Here is a 16,315-nt window from a genome sequence, read left to right as displayed (position 1 = left end):
CCCAACAAATAAACCACTCGGAAGAATAAAAAATGAACTGTTCTAAGGACAAAATATTGTATATTAAGCACAACAAAACGCCAGATGATATTTGGCTTCCCCTATTGCTGAAGGTTCAATGAACATGTGAAATAAATTACCATTCCTCATTTCAACTCATGCATTATGCAGTGACCACATAAAACTGATTTCAATCACTAAATACTCAGCACAATTAATGACAACAAAAACATGCCTGAGAGAAGAGAACACATTAACTTTCCACTGATAGTAAACCATTCAGTTTGAAATGTTTACTGTGTTTCTGTGTGGAACCTGTAACCAAGAAATTAGGAAGAATAACAGAACATTTCAAAATAAGATGCTCTCAAGCATGTTATTTGAATCCATACATGATACAGTCACCACATAAAACTGATTATGATGAGCAAACACTCCAATTGACGCCAAAAAAACATACCTAAGAGAAGAAAACAATTAACTTTCCACAGAATTAACCATTCAGTTTGAAATGCTACAATGTGTGGAATCTGTTATTAAGATAACAAGGGGGGAAAATAACATAAACAATTCAATTTTGGAAGCTCACAGGCACAGCCCAGCTAACAACTGAGAAGCTTATGCTAGAGAATCATTTTCCTTGGCTTGCTGCAGTAGTTCTTGTCGAACCCTCTTGATCTCCATCTCTCTTTCAATTCTCTCTTGCTAACATAATGAAAAACAAATAAAATTATTAATCAAATGAAAAAAAAAAGTACTTGATGCTAAAATTTCAAAGAAAAAGATAACTGAAGACTCCCCTATAAAGAAACAGAGACATTATACGCTAATTTGAAGAGCCCCAAAGGCCAACTAAATCTATCATTTGAATCGAAGGACGCCATCCACATAAGAATACCCAGGATTAACACTACTTCGATAAATTCACATAAAACTTGGATAAGAAGCGCTTCATATGAACATGATGGTACAAGCCATTGATTACAGACAAAGTGATGCACAGCCAATCCAATGCACTACCAACAGCACCCATGAGACCATGAACCGACCAACATTTAGGAACACCGCGCAATACACTTTTGAGAAGCATGTGCAGTAATATTTTGATCACCGCACATTTGGAGCAAAACAAAAATGACGCTAACAAAGTAAAATTAACGTTGAAGACACAAAGCAAACATGACCCCCATAAATTTTATCATTTTATGATTGGTTCTGTTGTTTAGATGACTAATTTGATCGGTTTGAGCTTTCAGAAGATAGAAAGATGGCATTGGTCGACTCCAAGCTTGTAGGAACAGAACGAGACAAGCAAAGGAACCCAATATCAATATCAACGAATTTGTACAAAATGCAACATACCACCAAGAAACTACGAATCTAGCTATACTTGAAAAAGACATACATTTTTATTACCTAGGGTTTTCAATTCCACCCATCCCTACCTTAATCTGATCTGCAAGTCGCAAGATCGAGTGAAAAAATAACAATTGTCAAATATAGAGAAATAGGACCGCACTGATCATACGTGCAATGAATCAAAATCCATTTTGAGCAACAGATTGTAAAGGAAAGCGTTTTTTTGCAGAACAAATCAAAGGGGAGAGAGAGAGAACCTTCTCGTCCTGATGGAGAGCAATCCAAACGTGGAGTTTATCCATGGATTGCCAGAAAGCGAAGGCAGCGAGTGACATAGCAAAGTATGTTGAGACTTTCACCATCTTTCTCGCCTTCTGCTCTTCGGCTCTGCTCTTCTCTGATGTCCTTCCTCCGCGCAGGACTCTTTGAAGCGTTGGTGCCTGTGAGGCTGTAACAATTTAGGCACTACGACGGCCTTATGACGACGGATGTGCATCTTGAATCAACGAATATCTACCATCTATCTGTCTGCAATCGGTCTTTACCAATACTCATCATCGCCGTCCATTCTTCTCCTCCCTTTTTTTAGTTTTTGTTTTTTAAAAATGATATATATATATATATATATATATATATACATCAGCACTTAATGATATCATAAACATAGGGGTGTTTTTTATATAAATTTACTCTATGGAGGGTTTGCTTGATAACTTGAATAACTCAGGGAATGCGATTAAATTTAGGGTAATCTGGGGGTGGCGATGAAAATTTGTCAATTTAAAAAAATAAGGCGGTGCTAGGGCTAAAGATGGTCCAATTCATTTTTATTTTCCAATCGGGTCCGTTCCATTTGCATCCCTTCGTCTTCGACTGAGTTTCTACTGAAATCTGTGACATGGGTGTTGAGTAGCTTCCTTTGCTCCCTTCAACCTTCGTCTTCTCCGGGCAGTTATCATTCTCTCTGGATCCTCCCATTCATCAATATTACCAAAGAATTCCCAAGGGTAGACGCTGCTGTTGGAAAAGCAATCTCATTTGCCCAAGTCCCTAAGATGCAAGTCGCCTCAAACACTCGTAGAATTTCAAGGGTTGTGAGAGCCCAACTTCTGATTAACCAGGAGCGTTTTTCAATCTACAACGATGTCGACAAACAAGATACAATGCAGAGGAGCTTCGCGGTTCATGCATCCAAAATAGCAGGTTATACTTTTTCATCTTATTCAATTCGTCATTGTATATTAACTGATTGGACTGAACTATTGAAACACACCTAGCCATCTGTTTTGCATAACTTCTACATTTCTCTAGCTGATTTTATTGTGTCTCGATGAATGGACGAATAATCTGAATATAGTGAACGGCAGGCACCATTTGTGGCGTTTCATCACCGGTATCAAACAATGTAAAATTCATAGGGCATCATCCAATGTGCTCTATGATGGGTAGGGCTTATTTTTCGTCCGAAGCAATTGCATCAGAAGGAGGCCCTTCAGGTTACTATTCCGTTTTAGTTTAATCAGTGGATCAACTATTGCTTTCTACTAAAAGCTTTGTTTCTATATACTTAAAGAGAATAGTTCTCTGAAAGGCTCTTGCTATTATGACAGTCATAAAAATTTGTCATTTTGGATAACTTCATTTTTTTTTTTTAATTTGTAATTTTCTTTTTTGGGATGGGGGTGGGTTGGTGCGTGGTTGCCCTCTCCACTGTGGATGACTTCATACCCTGGAGTGATCAGCCTAGTAGAAAAAGTTCTCCATATTTAAGATTTGCTTTATTTATGTATATTAACAGGGTGATATCTCTTTGCAATTGATGATTGTAGAGGCAGTGAAGGAGGTGTATGAGAAAATGCTTAAGTCTGTTGAAGCTGGAACTATGCCTCCAAATGCGTGGATGTGGTCATTGATCGAAAATTGTGCAAATCGCGAGGACATTGGACTTTTATTCCAAATGTTGCAGAAGCTCCGAAGATTTGTATTACATTGAACTTTTTGCCTCATATATTTCTTCCCATTTATTCTAAATGCTCCTTTGCACATTAAATGGTGGGTTTTGAATGGATTATGTCTATTTTGGCTACAGAGACTCTCAAACCTTCGTATTCATGCAAATTTTAACTGCAATCTTTGCTTAAGAGTTGCTGAGGCATGTGCACGTGTTGGGGCCATTGACTTTGGTACGCATTTGAGAATCTTTCTCCTGTTTGTAGTTTTCACAAAGTTATCGTGCCATTACTACCAGAAAAAAAGTTACTGTGCCATGTTTCTCTACTCTGAAGATTCTTCTTTCTTTAGTCTCGTTACTGGATATTATCATGGGCAGATGTAGTTGGATCCCTCTTCCTCATTGTTTCACTAACAGTGAAAAGAAAAAGACAAAGAAAAAAATCCAATTAGAGGGCATCTATCCATGAGGAAAATAGGATGGCGGCTAAAACTAAACTCTTTCCTGTACAATTTTGTTGCCAAAATAACGTCCACCTTTGTATGATGCAAAGTACAATTTTAGTGAACTTAGAACTATTTGTAATGAGTATGATTTTAACCAGGAAACTGTCTTCTTCATCTGAAATACAAATCTCTCCTAAAAAAACCAGCTCACTTCCTGTTAGTCCGTGCTGTAATCCCAAAGACTTACGTAACATCCTAAATGTCGAATGAAGCATATAGAGTTCACCCAGGGTAGATTGAAGTTCTCAATAGTTTGCTGCCTTTCCTCTCTCTTGAAGGAACTATAAAGTGGAAAATAACTTTAAATTTAGTCCTTGAAAAGGGAATGAGTATATTTTCATGTCTCTATCTGTTTCTGATATGATGATTTACCACAAGGATCTTATCCCTTGTGGAGTATTTTGAGCTGAGAATAATGCACTATCCCACTTCTTGGTTTTAATATTTGGTGCAATATTGGATCATTAGCATTTACTTGAGGACACTGACTGTGCACATTAATGATTCATTTCCAAGTGTTTCGTTTTCATAGTTCTATTGAGATATTGAGATCCCTTATGCATGATAACGTTACCAGATCTTGGCCAAATATTGGCAGGATTATATTTCTAGCATGTGTGTTTCTTTTTCCTTTCAAATTCTGGCAAATGTTGGTGAAACAAGGGAAATTTGGTTAGAAGCTGCTAAAATTAAAAATAACTTTTTCTTGGCTAGAGATGCTAACAACAATGTCTTAAAATTAAAAAGTAAAGGGCTGCTTGAGAAACCAAACCACCTGCAGGAATGGATCAGAATCTGTCATTCTCTCCTATTGTCGTTTTGTTATAAATGGACAATGAATTAGTGTCATAGTTGTCAAACATCTCTCCAGAATCTTCCATCAAATAAGGAAAACCCTCTTCAGAATCTTGCATTCTCTTCTATAGCTTCAAATCCACAAGGAATAGAGCCCAACAAAACTATAGATGTGTCAAAATCGTGAACAAATTGATGGATGATTAAGTATGTGGTCTTATTAACAGAACAATCCTACTTCAACCCAAATAAGAACAATGAAACGGGAAGATCTTACCCAAGATGTAAGATTAAGTCTAGAGGGTTAAACTGTAGTCTAAGGCTCTTTTTGGTATCAATTCTCATTCTCTAGTATGCCTATTTAAAATAAATAAGTACAAGAATTCATTATTGGTCAAGAATGAAAAATGGTTTGGTGAATTTTGTCAAAAATAAATTATGGAATGAAAAATAAGTTTGGTGTCAAAATAAAAAATTGTTAGTAAATAATAGTGAGCAAGTGATAAAAGAGGGAAAAAGTATGATTTTTATTAAAAAAATGTGTATTGACTAGTTTACCCTCATTTTAAGTAAACTTGTGCATAAATGAAGAGAATGAAATTCTCACCATAATTCATAATAGACAAAAAGTTCATTATGAATTTTGGAAGTTTTTCCATTATTTTAAATAAAAATAAAACTGATAATAGATGCCAAACAACTTAAAATAATTAAAAACCTCATAATTGAGAATGATAATTGATACCAAAAAGAGCCTAAGAGGGTTTCTGGGTTGAGCCGGATTTAGATGTTTTTGGGATGAAGAATAGATTGGGATAAGCAATTGGTAGATTAGGGTTGAGAAATTGGTAAAAGCAGTTCAAGATACATTGAGAGGGTTGCAGTGAAGGAGATGTTGACACACCTTCACAGAGTTGCAAGAGTTGTCACAGTTTGATAGATGCAGAGATGGAACTTGAGAAATCAATCCGACCTTTACAACAGAGATATAGTGCGAGAGAGTGAGATAGAAGGAAAGGTTACCCTCATTGAGAATCATGGCTGGGATTGAGAAGCAGAGAACATGGTATAACTTGGTTCCTTTCACAGAGGTGGCAAATGGGATTGTGAGGTGTGAGTGAGGTGAGACACAAATGGTTTTACACAGCAGAGAAGGGTTGTGGGAAGAAGATTGAAGAAGAAAGAGAAATAGTAATTGTAGGTGAAATTTGGGATCAAACGGCATTTTTGTCTTCCTGAGAAAAATGTTAACTGCTTACATCATCACTTAACAGAGATTTACTAATGGCGGGGGTCTGAGTGATAATGTTTCATTCATTAAGGGGTCTCACTGGCCATTTGGGTAAACTATATAGTGGCATTACTACTAGGGGGTAACTCAAGGGGTGGCATTGATAATTACCCTATCTAATTTCGATCTTCGTTATTGTACTGATCCTGGCTGCAATCAATCTCCCACTGTTTTCCGCAGTTCAAGGTTGACTTTTCCATTTGCATAACCTAGTGAGTTGTGTGCTAGCTTCTTTTGTATGCATTGATTTTTCCATGCCGAAGAATAAATTCGCAGTAGCGAGGCATTATTTTGCAATAAAAGATTATGCAGTTACCGATCCCAATTCCTTCCCCCCAACTCCACCTGCTTTTCCTAGGTGAAGAAAAAAGAGACCTACTAACAATTGTTTGGTGTGTAAGCTGTTACTTATTGTCTATTTCTTAGTGACGAGTTCCCTGTTAAAATGTATTTCCTGCTCTGGAATCTGGACGTATGGAGTTTGTCACTTATTCTCTATCAATTCAGTAATTGCTTTATGAAGTATTTAATTGAGGATGGTCTGTTGAAACTATTTTAAGTAATTGAGTTGTTATGCATATGCAGGCAAGAAGACGCTATGTAAGCATAATGTGTATGGATTGACCCCAAGTGTTGCATCTGCTCATTACTTATTGGTAATATAGTGGTCCCAGCTTTTTATGATTGACTTGAATTTTGGATGCTTTCAACGTGGGTTTACTGACTGTTTTGGTTCATGAGAATGCAGTTGTATGCTAAAGCGCAGAAAGATACTAAGCTTATGGTGGAAATAATGAAACTTCTGAAAAAGAATTCTTTGCCATTACAACCTGGTACGGCAGATATCGTTTTCAGGTACTGTACTTATACTTTGATTTCACTGTATAGTTGAGACTGAGGTGCTGGAGGCAAAGTTTGACCTCTTGAGGCACCTCAGATGGTTGTAACCTTGTGTCCAAATGATTAGTTTTCTGTCTGACACTGCAACTTTGGCATAGACTTTGTTATTTTGGAAAGGTGATTGAAACATGGGGTGTCATCCAAATCAGAACAATTTTGGTGGCCATAGCTAGTTTAACCTTCAGCGACCTCTGCTTTACGAGGTTATCTCACTGTAAACACCTTGGGTAGCATTTATTGGTATCCCTTCATCAATTAATGATCTAACTTGCCTCTGAGTTGGCTGTTCTTATTTTCCTCAACCTCTCTCAAGCCTGAGGCTGTATCTTTGTTGCTCTTTTTCCTGTCATGTTTGTAGTGGATTGATTCAACCATTAATGCTGAAGTCTTAACAGTTCATGAATACCCTTTTTTTTTTTTTTTTTTTTTTTTGGGGGGGGGGGGTTGGAAGGGAAAAACTGAAAAGGAAAAAAAAGAAAAGCTGTTGTGACTTAAATAGATTGGAGGGCTTTTGAAATTTAATACAACTCCCTATGCAAACCTTGGTAATAAAAGTTTCCTTTTACTCTTGGGTTTCAAGATGTAAGTGAAAGCCCTGCCCTCTAGCGTCACACTGTCACTTCATCTTTAGTTGCTGTGTGCCATGCTATGCTATCCTTATAGACTGTAATAATTTGTAAGAGAAACTTGAATGGACTTTTCATAACCTTATGTGCTGCTTTTGTTAAATAAATTTTCTGACATAATACTTGAACTTCAACAAGTAAGATATCTAAGATGGTCGCGGCTTGTAATGCATAGGAATCTTATTGCCTAGTCATTCACCTACCAACTTGGATTATACGGGTGTTGTTAAGTTACAAGCATCTAATTCTGTGCCCATATTGAGCAGCTACTTCATGGATTAGGTCAGCTTGCCTAGACCTGGTCTGTTGGAATCTTTGGACTGACTTCACTGTGTTAGAAAGAAAAGTTTGCTACATGGTCTTTCTGTTTAAAGATCTCCATTCCTCATATATTGGTTCCCTTTCTGTGCTTTCTTGATCCATCCAGTCTTGAAGTTATCAAGCATGATATTGATCCAATCTTTTGAATTACCGAATGGAATCAATAGAAAATGATCTTTTATTTATATTCTTGCTGTTGCTTTTTGGAAAAGTTTAATATACTTTGGCTTGTCATTGATATGCATTATGATTATCATCGCCTCTACGAATTGCAGAATTTGTAATGAAACAGATAATTGGGAATTGATCTCAAAGTATTCAAAAAAGTTCATAAAGGCTGGAGTGAATCTTCGTCGAACAACTTTTGACACCTGGATGGAGTTTGCTGCCAAAATTGGTCTCTGCAAGTATTTATTTATTATTTTTTCTTGAAAAAGAATTGCCTGGAATTGAGTTTTATGAAGTTCCCTGGCTTCTCAAGTTGTTGTGCAACATATGGAATTGTTGGAATTTACTTTTGGATTAAACCTGTTGACTTTTTTTTTTCAATAATAATTTAAGCCACATAATGCATATTAATTTATTTCACATTGCTTTTTCTAGGATGTTCTTACTTTTCACGCTTATCTTGGTTTAGTTACCATTGAGATGAGGATAGAATTACAAATGAATTCATGTATGGAGTAAAGTTGCATCAAAACAAGATAAAGCTGACGGAAAATATGATTGAGATGGTTAGGTGACTTTGGTTTGTGCAATGAAGGCCATGGTTGTATAGCTGATTCACCAAGAATACTGCAGGTTGAAGATATTTAACAGTTAAGGGGGATTCTTATGCCTATAGACTCTTAAGTGGAATGTTGAAAGAGAATTGCTAAGTAGCCAATCTCAAGTAGTTCTGTAGTACAAGTGTACAACTAGCATGTACCCCTACATTAATGCTGGTTCTTGGATGCCTGGACCAAGAAGGAAATTTGGTGGAAAGAGTGTGAGTAAAAACAGACTGATTTATCAATTTGGCACAAAGATGAATGACAACAAAGAATGGTAGAAAGTTAACAGCAAACCAGAAAGATTAGTATCTGAAAATTTTGCCTGCAGGACTATTGAAGTTGTCCAGGAGGACCAGGACTGCTAATATAAGGAGTTCAAATATTTAAATCTGGTTATTTCCAAAGAAAGAAGGTGCTTCTGCAACTCAAGAACTTAGATAACCTTAAAATTGAATGAAATAACTAATTGGGAGTTGGGAAGGGAATAGTTTCACATCTTTCTCTATTTATTGCCATTATGACTATCTTGTGGTCCTAATCAGAGTGAAAATAATAACAAAACCTGTTTTAGGCTTAATAGACTTGTTAATATTCAAGTCATTAAAAGAAATCACTTCAGTGTTTTGGTTTTGCATTAGTAGTGAAAGTTGAACCTTGGAATTCCCTCTTTACACTTCTTTTTGAGTGCCATGAAACATCATTTTGCAATACATATAAAAAGACACATAATTATTTGAGATACAGTTCAAAATTTGTTCATGTAGGATGAGTCCAAACTCAAATAGAGACTGCCATTATTTTAGAATTCTTATTTTTGTACTTTCTATTTTCTGGTTGACTCAGGTACGAGTCATATTTAATGTAAAGCTTTAGAAGCCACCCCCATGGTTTTATGAAATGAAGAAGAATTGCAGAATGCTGTCATTCCTTGTGTGAGTGAAAGGCTGAGAGGCTTGGCTGTTAAGAGCTGACACCCCTAGGGTTGAGAGAGCCTTACATCTTTTCCTCCGTTATCTTTTATTTCCCGTTCTTTCAACAGATCCTTTGCTACTATCATTGCTGTTAATGTGAATCCTGTCTCTGTTGCTTCCTCTGTGGAGGCCGGGACCCCATCCTTGAAATTTGGTGCACATAGTCCCCTCGATATCTCCTCGATGATCCAAGTTTGAAGAGATTCTGTTGGCTGGTTTGGTCTCTACTTGCTAAGTAACTAAGTCTGAGTTTACATTCTATACTAGTGACTTGCTAGTTATCTTCATCTCCAGTCATCAATCAAATTGAGTTTTTAAGGGTTTCTTCACCCATGTTGGACCTTACTCATTAGAAATATCACTCCCACATGAGTTGGGAAACTAGTGGTTCTGGAGTTAACAATTTTCTGGTGTTGAACCTCTGTTTCAGATTTGCAGTGCAGTGTTTTGGCTGTAATATGGCTGTTTGTGTTGTGCGTATTTTGGGTCTAAATTAACCCTAATTTAGCCTTTTGTATAGACCTTAATCTAGATCCATTAGGATTGGTCTCTGGATTCTGAACTATCTTTGATTTAAGATCTTGTTATTGGCACTGTTTGAGTCATCAATTCAGTGCTATGTGCCTTGGTTGTTTTCATAATCCAAAGTCTTTCTATTTTAAGTTGATTTATTTGTTTCACTTAAAGATCTTTACCAAGTGAGTATTTTCTCTTACTTAGCTAGGATCTTCCTTTTTAAGAAAAACAGCTTTTAACTTACTTTGGCATCCTACGATTTTATTAATGAAGCAATTGTATTACCTCTTTGCTGCTGTGAGACTCAGAGTTAAGAATGTGAAACTCTAGGATTAGAGAGATTCTGATCTAGGCCTTGTTGGTGGGAAAAACCAAAGGCCATATTGCCTTCTCTATGTTCTAATCTCTCTTCAAATGAGCACTGTGTTTTGGTATTATTTCTCAAGTTTGTTGAAAGTTATTTAATTCTGAAATTTGGAAGGATTTTGTCTACTGTTACTTTTTGGTTAAATGCTGTTATTAGTGTTATATAAAATATAGCGGGCACCACTGAGGCTGGTGGCTGACCTGTTTTGGGCCCTTTTATCTGAAATTGATAGTGCTCATTAAAGGGAATATATCCCTTAGATCTTCTCCATGCTTGGGGCATTAAAGTGTCACTGACTCACTGAACAGTAAACAGTGACCTTTGACCAGGTTATGAAGCTAATCAGATCTGTTGATGCATCAAAATCTCCCAAGTTTTGGTTGTTGGGTCTTATAATATACTGTTTTGACTGTTGATCTAAATCTGACTGTTGAAAAATCACAGAATTCTGGGATTTGTCTATTCTGTTGAAAAGATTGACTTTGCCATGGTTAACCTAATTTCCGGTTTACAGTTTCTATGCGATGCTGTACAGTCTTAAAGGGCTGTAATCAATTATCTTCTTTTGTTTGTTTCTTCTTCAAATCATAAAATAGATGTCAGAATAATTTATGCGGAGTGCAATCATATCTTGCTAGTTTTTCATCAAATATGTGTTAAACGTTCACTTTTGCAGGTGATACCGAGTCTTTATGGAAAATTGAAAAGCTTAGATCAGATTCCATGAAGCAGCATACACTTAAGAGTGGATTTTCTTGTGCTAAGGTAATCTCTCTCTCCAGATAAAGATGGGAACCTACACCAGTGACGCCTAAATAAGACAAGGAAGAGATGTTGTCTTAGTTCTTATAAGTTACCAACAAAGAGAAAACAAGAGGAAACGGTGTTTAAGATGTATGTTTGTGCGAAAAGCATCATTACCAAGTAACTAATTTATGACTAAAAATCACTAGTATTGCATGGTATCCTGAACACTCAGAAAATAACTCTTTTTGTATTTCACAATGCAGTATCTGCATCCTATCTACAAATACATTTTGCTTTATCATCTTGTGTCTACTCCCTAATCTGTGTGGAAGAGTTATGCTGATTTGTGAGTGTATCAAAAAGCATAACAAAGTTAAGATGATAATCATAATATCTGAAATTAAATTTGCATTTATTATGTTGGCCACAAGTTGCACTACACTAGTTTTGTTTTAACTCATAAAATGAGTGGTTTATACCTTCCTGGGAAATGAAGAAACATGTAGCAGTTCTGACATAGCTATGTGGAGCTAATAATAAACAGGGGGTTAAGCTGATCAAAAGATGAAACTATTAGTTGCCTTTCTCCTTTTACTTTACTGGTTCTATTCTTTCAATGCATGCTGTTTAATTTGCTAATGTACTGCAGGGTTTATTACTTGAGCATAAGCCTGACAGTGCTGCTGCTGTTATTCATGCCCTCCATCAGGTACCTACTATTTTCCACATGGTTTAGACTCCATGAAACAGGTTTTCCCAGACAGTTGGCTCCTTTTTGCTAAATATTGCTCCTGTTGTTCACATTTAACTTGATCAATTGGTGATATCTTTCTAGCTTTGGGATTCATAATCAAATAGCTACTAAATATTTCTTATTAATAGATGGGATAAATTGTTAGTGATCCTGATATATAGGATACTCATGTTTTCATAGCTTACTGAAGTTTCTTTTTTGATGGTGGGTTGGTTCATGTGGAAGAACTGGATCTTTCTGGGTTGAATTATGAAAGACAGATGGGATTGGTGATTGATTTCAAATTTATATCTATGATTTGTTATCAGTGATGGATATATAAGGAGCGTCCTGCACAGGACTTTTGCACTTAATCGTTAGTGGTTGGAAATTATACATCCACCTTGATGTTGGTTGAGTTTTATTTACGGACATTACAGTGAAGGCAGAGATATTGGTCATTAGTTCATTCTTATCTCAACTCCATTTTACGAAAACCTAACCCAACAACTTGGGCCGAACAGGAATCCTGTTGTGACTTCCTGAACTATGAATTTTGAGAGTTCATTCCCAACTTCTTTTGCTAAAGATTCAATCAGCTGCCAACTTGAAGCACAGCCCCATCTTCATCTGGCTTGGAACCAGATATGCAATGGGCTGGCAGAGTTTGCTTTAGTCTTTTTTTCCCTTCTTTTCTTAAGAAAGTTGAACTTGTATTTTACCAAGAACTATTTATTTATTTTGGGAGTACAGATGTTTACTGTCATCTGTTCCTGCAACAGAATCTGCCAGACAAAGTGAAGCCAGGTTTTGCAGTTGAACTTGAGACGCTGGTGAGCAAATGGACTCATGAAGTTGTTGAACACAAAAAGAAAGAAGACAGGAAGGTATGCTTTTGACATATGTTACTAGGTGTTTCTTGTTGTCTTTGCTTTAGAAGTAATGTGAATGTCATAATGTCACTGTGGGTTCTGAAAAACAAATTTCCCATGGTTAATTTTCATATGAGGAATAAATGGCTGAAAATAATTTCACAGTGAGATACTGGCAATGAAGTACTACTCAGATATATATCCATCTAGTGATAGATGTTTGTAGGAGCATTTGAGTCCTAGGAATTATGCCATTATCACCTCAAACAATGCAAATGTCAAGGATTAAGGCTACTGGGTTGAATCCTTGTTTTGTTGTTTTAGGGGTCTGAGAGTTTTCATAGTGGTTGGCATCATTGTCAAGGTGTTGCATAGTTGTCCATATGCTACTCTCTTGCTTTTTTTGCTGATGTCACCTTGTTGGCATTGCCTTGTGTTTTTTTGCCACTTTAAAGAACGTGGTTCACTTGAAAGCCATAATGACTATGGTAGTTGGTCAGGTTTGCACTTACCGGTTGCCGCTTGGCAAACATTTGGTTGCAAGGGGGTGTGATGCAGATCCATCACCGAATTGGCATATTTTCTTTTAAAGTCAACCCAGATTGATGGGTATGGATGTTGGGCCTTTGTTTGATACTTTCATGGGCCTATTCTATGGGTCCAAAAGTTTAGTGCCTAGGCTATGAAAATAGTTGAGTTATTTGCTTTAATTAATAGAAATTCTGTCTAACTTAAGTTATAAGGGAAAAATAGTCATTTTCTGTTTAAGTTTAGTTGCCAAGTGGATAGCCATGTGGTAGGTATAAAGTGGGTTGTTTGTGATGCTTTGTTCAATTGTCATTGTGCTGTTGCATATTTATATTTGATTACATGTTAGTAGGGTAAGCTCTGTCTTCATGCTTGACCATAAGAGCAAGAGCAGAGTGCTGGGGACTGCTAGTAACCAAGGCATGTAATGTGTGTACTGAGTTCTCTTGTTTCAGCTGAGTCTCTTTGTTGTTGTGCTGGATTAAGAAGCTGTTCCCTTTATTTCTTCCAGCATGTAATTCTGTACTTTAACTATATATTTTTTATCATTTTTCAGGCATTTGCTAGTTCGTTGGTAAATGATATCTGTGCAATGATTACTAGTCTCCAGAACATGGGATTAGAGGTGACCGTGAACCTAGAAAGTCTGACTAACGAAGCCATTCCATCCTGAACCATTAAGTGGTAATCATGCATAAAAACAAGTTCCCTACCCAATCTGGACAAAAAGAACACAAGAAAGAGGATGTTTGTATTTCTTTGTGGAAAAGGACTGCTGGGAATCAACTTTTTCTGTGGAGGCATAGTTCAAATTTGCAAAGGCTAATAACATCCTCTGATTCACTGAAAATTTTGGCTAATCTACCATAATGCTTTGATGTTTCATTTTACCTATAATTCTTTCAATACTATATTGCCATGTCTTTCAGAATTTCTAGCTATGGATAATGATAGGATTTCATGGTATGTGTTGTATTCCAGTTTTTACCAGTGAAGACACTCTGCTTACTGGTGATAGCATGTTTTTCTTCCTCAGGTTCCAACTCTTCTCCAATGAAATAGAAGATCTGTATGTTCTTAATTTGAGTTGATATTAGTGTTGAGAAAAACACAGAATGAAAAAAAAACACTTCTCTGAACAATTTCAAATGCTCCATGGTAACATTGCTAAGTAATTTTACAACCCACCCATGTCACTGAGAAGGAACAGAGCCAGTTTGCTGCTTGCTTTAGTTTACTTTTGAGGTTAAGCAGCTGAGAAACTAATCTTGGTACATGCAGTAGCTCCATAATTGATCTCAAACTGCCCTTAGCTCTCTATCTAGGAGACAGCCCAGCTGAATTATCATCTTTCACTAGTGAAAGATGATAATATTTTGGCAGCTAGCTTTTATGATTTAATAAGAGTCTTCACTGGGAAAGGAGTGGACATCAATGACTCAGTCAACATCATTGAGAGGATATAGGTAGGTGTAGGGACCATATATCACTATGTCAGTTAAAGTGTTAAAAGAGACAGTTTTTCTTTCCTGCAAAAGAAAAACTACATTCATCATTGTTCCTAACTGTAAAATGAAGCTCCATTGTTGGGATCACATTCCTTTCTACTGAGTGGAGAACCCAAGAGGCACCCAATGGTTGAATTACTTTGCACAGATACCTAATCAGTCATCGAGATATGTGTAATACAACCCAATCATTGGAAATCTAAATGGTAAGAATCTCGAGTTGAACATCCATTTTTGCTTGAAAGTGGAAACATCTATGTGCTTATGAATGATCACAGTAATAAAGTATCACATATGTGGATTCAACGATGGACGCTTGAGCTTAAAATCAAAATCTAAATTTTCTCCTTGATGTGAACCAAGAACAACCCTGTTGGCTAGATTGCTTGTCATCTTCCTTTTTTTTGCTGTTTCCAAACAGCAAGCTCATCTTCTCAAACAAATAATTATGGAAAATGGGTCCCAATGCCTAGGGGATTGTTTTTGGGGGCGAGAAGGGCCGGGTTGGATCCGTGGGGCCCCGACAAACTCCTCGGTATTCTCTCATGCACCCTCTTATTCCTACTCATGCATGTCTTCTTCACTCTCACCCTCCAACACAGACACTCCTCATCAGATTCAGTGACTTTTGCTTTTTTTTTTTTTTTTTTCTCTCTCTGAAATAGGAGATTAGATTAAGGTTTTGTTGCTGTTTCTTTCTTAAAGATTTCAGTTCTGAGAGAGAGGGAGAGAGACTTCTTGGAAACAATTAAAGCATAGTTGAATAGATTATGTACCTAGTACTAATAGAGTTGTCTTTTTTTCTCTCCCTTTTCTAATATAAATGGAGTCAAACACTTAATAGAGAATACCACTTCTCATAGAAAGAACCTGAGATGTTCAATTCATGAATTCATCCATTATTAAGTTGGAATATAATAGTTGCTTGGAGTTTGGAGTTAAGACTGGGTGGTGGGTCTATAACAATAATGAAATGAGACCTCTTCAATCTCCCATGATCTTTGCTTCAATTGCAAGCATGTCTTGATTACTTTTGAACCAGCAAAGGAACAAAAATCAAGATAAGGACGGGCAGAAAAGGTCAAAACTCTCTCTTCCCAATCTCCCCTATTGGCTCTCACAATTTTGACATTTTTTTCTGACTCTTACAATCACGAGTTGGGATCTTCTATCTTCGATACAGTTTCAGAAATTTATATATGACGTGAAATTAGAGGGATGAGAACTCTTGGAAGTAGAGACTCTTGTGGTGGATCCCCAAGTTTGCATGAACTACAAGTGTATGATTTTAATGAATAATTAAGTTTATAAGAATAAAAATGTCATTTCATAAAAATAAAAAAAATACAGCTTCAAAAGTGTTCAGGAGAATTGGGATCTTTCATCTTTGATAGATAGAGGTCTGTGATTCTGACACATTTCTCGATCAAACATCTAGAGGAGACGCATCTTTACTAAATTTGCTAACAGGGTAACTTAGTTGACAAAGACCAATCCTTTCGACTAAGAGGTTAAGAATTTCTTCTTTTTATTTAAAAAGAAATTTTATAA

At 36.5% G+C, this 16,315-nt stretch overlaps 2 protein-coding genes across 3 annotated transcripts; one reads left to right on the top strand and one right to left on the bottom strand.

Annotated features, from left to right (window-relative positions):
- Positions 1 to 461: 461 nt before the first annotated feature.
- LOC149007218 (uncharacterized) lies at positions 462 to 1,831 on the bottom strand. The gene is made up of 2 exons (XM_089165549.1): positions 1,617 to 1,831; positions 462 to 705 (listed from the first exon to the last, which is right to left on the bottom strand). Exons 1-2 carry the CDS (start codon positions 1,719 to 1,721, stop codon positions 619 to 621), a joined length of 192 nt encoding a protein of 63 aa, XP_089021675.1. The 5' UTR covers positions 1,722 to 1,831; the 3' UTR covers positions 462 to 618.
- Positions 1,832 to 2,185: 354 nt separating this feature from the next.
- Positions 2,186 to 14,905, top strand: LOC149007217 (uncharacterized). Of its 2 annotated transcripts, none has more exons than XM_089167474.1 (11): positions 2,186 to 2,562; positions 2,727 to 2,855; positions 3,189 to 3,340; positions 3,449 to 3,542; positions 6,488 to 6,558; positions 6,651 to 6,757; positions 8,025 to 8,146; positions 11,053 to 11,141; positions 11,773 to 11,832; positions 12,639 to 12,743; positions 13,813 to 14,904. In XM_089167474.1, exons 1-11 carry the CDS (start codon positions 2,415 to 2,417, stop codon positions 13,927 to 13,929), a joined length of 1,194 nt encoding a protein of 397 aa, XP_089023600.1. In that variant the 5' UTR covers positions 2,186 to 2,414; the 3' UTR covers positions 13,930 to 14,904. The 2 variants fall into 2 exon arrangements, with proteins under 2 accessions (XP_089023600.1, XP_089023601.1); XM_089167475.1 differs by having other exon boundaries at positions 2,477 to 2,562; positions 2,717 to 2,855; positions 13,813 to 14,905.
- Positions 14,906 to 16,315: the final 1,410 nt, after the last annotated feature.

Source organism: Hakea prostrata, chromosome 8 (assembly GCF_041222555.1).
Source record: "Hakea prostrata isolate BN-2017 chromosome 8, UWA_Hpros_2, whole genome shotgun sequence".
NCBI classification, from domain to species: Eukaryota; Viridiplantae; Streptophyta; class Magnoliopsida; order Proteales; family Proteaceae; genus Hakea; species Hakea prostrata.
Note: the sequence above shows the minus strand (reverse complement) of the source record. Positions and strands in the feature narration are given on the sequence as shown.

What these genes read in the sequence shown, in the direction of transcription:
- LOC149007218 (XM_089165549.1), bottom strand. Translation starts at nt 1,721, where the DNA reads ATGGTGAAAGTCTCAACATACTTTGCTATGTCACTCGCTGCCTTCGCT. An exon ending in CTCTCCATCAGGACGAGAAG is followed by an intron (nt 706 to 1,616) that starts GTTCTCTCTCTC and finishes TCATTATGTTAG; the next exon opens with CAAGAGAGAATTGAAAGAGA.
- LOC149007217 (XM_089167474.1), top strand. Translation starts at nt 2,415, where the DNA reads ATGCAAGTCGCCTCAAACACTCGTAGAATTTCAAGGGTTGTGAGAGCC. An exon ending in ATCAGAAGGAGGCCCTTCAG is followed by an intron (nt 2,856 to 3,188) that starts GTTACTATTCCG and finishes TGATGATTGTAG; the next exon opens with AGGCAGTGAAGGAGGTGTAT. An exon ending in GTGGATTTTCTTGTGCTAAG is followed by an intron (nt 11,142 to 11,772) that starts GTAATCTCTCTC and finishes AATGTACTGCAG; the next exon opens with GGTTTATTACTTGAGCATAA.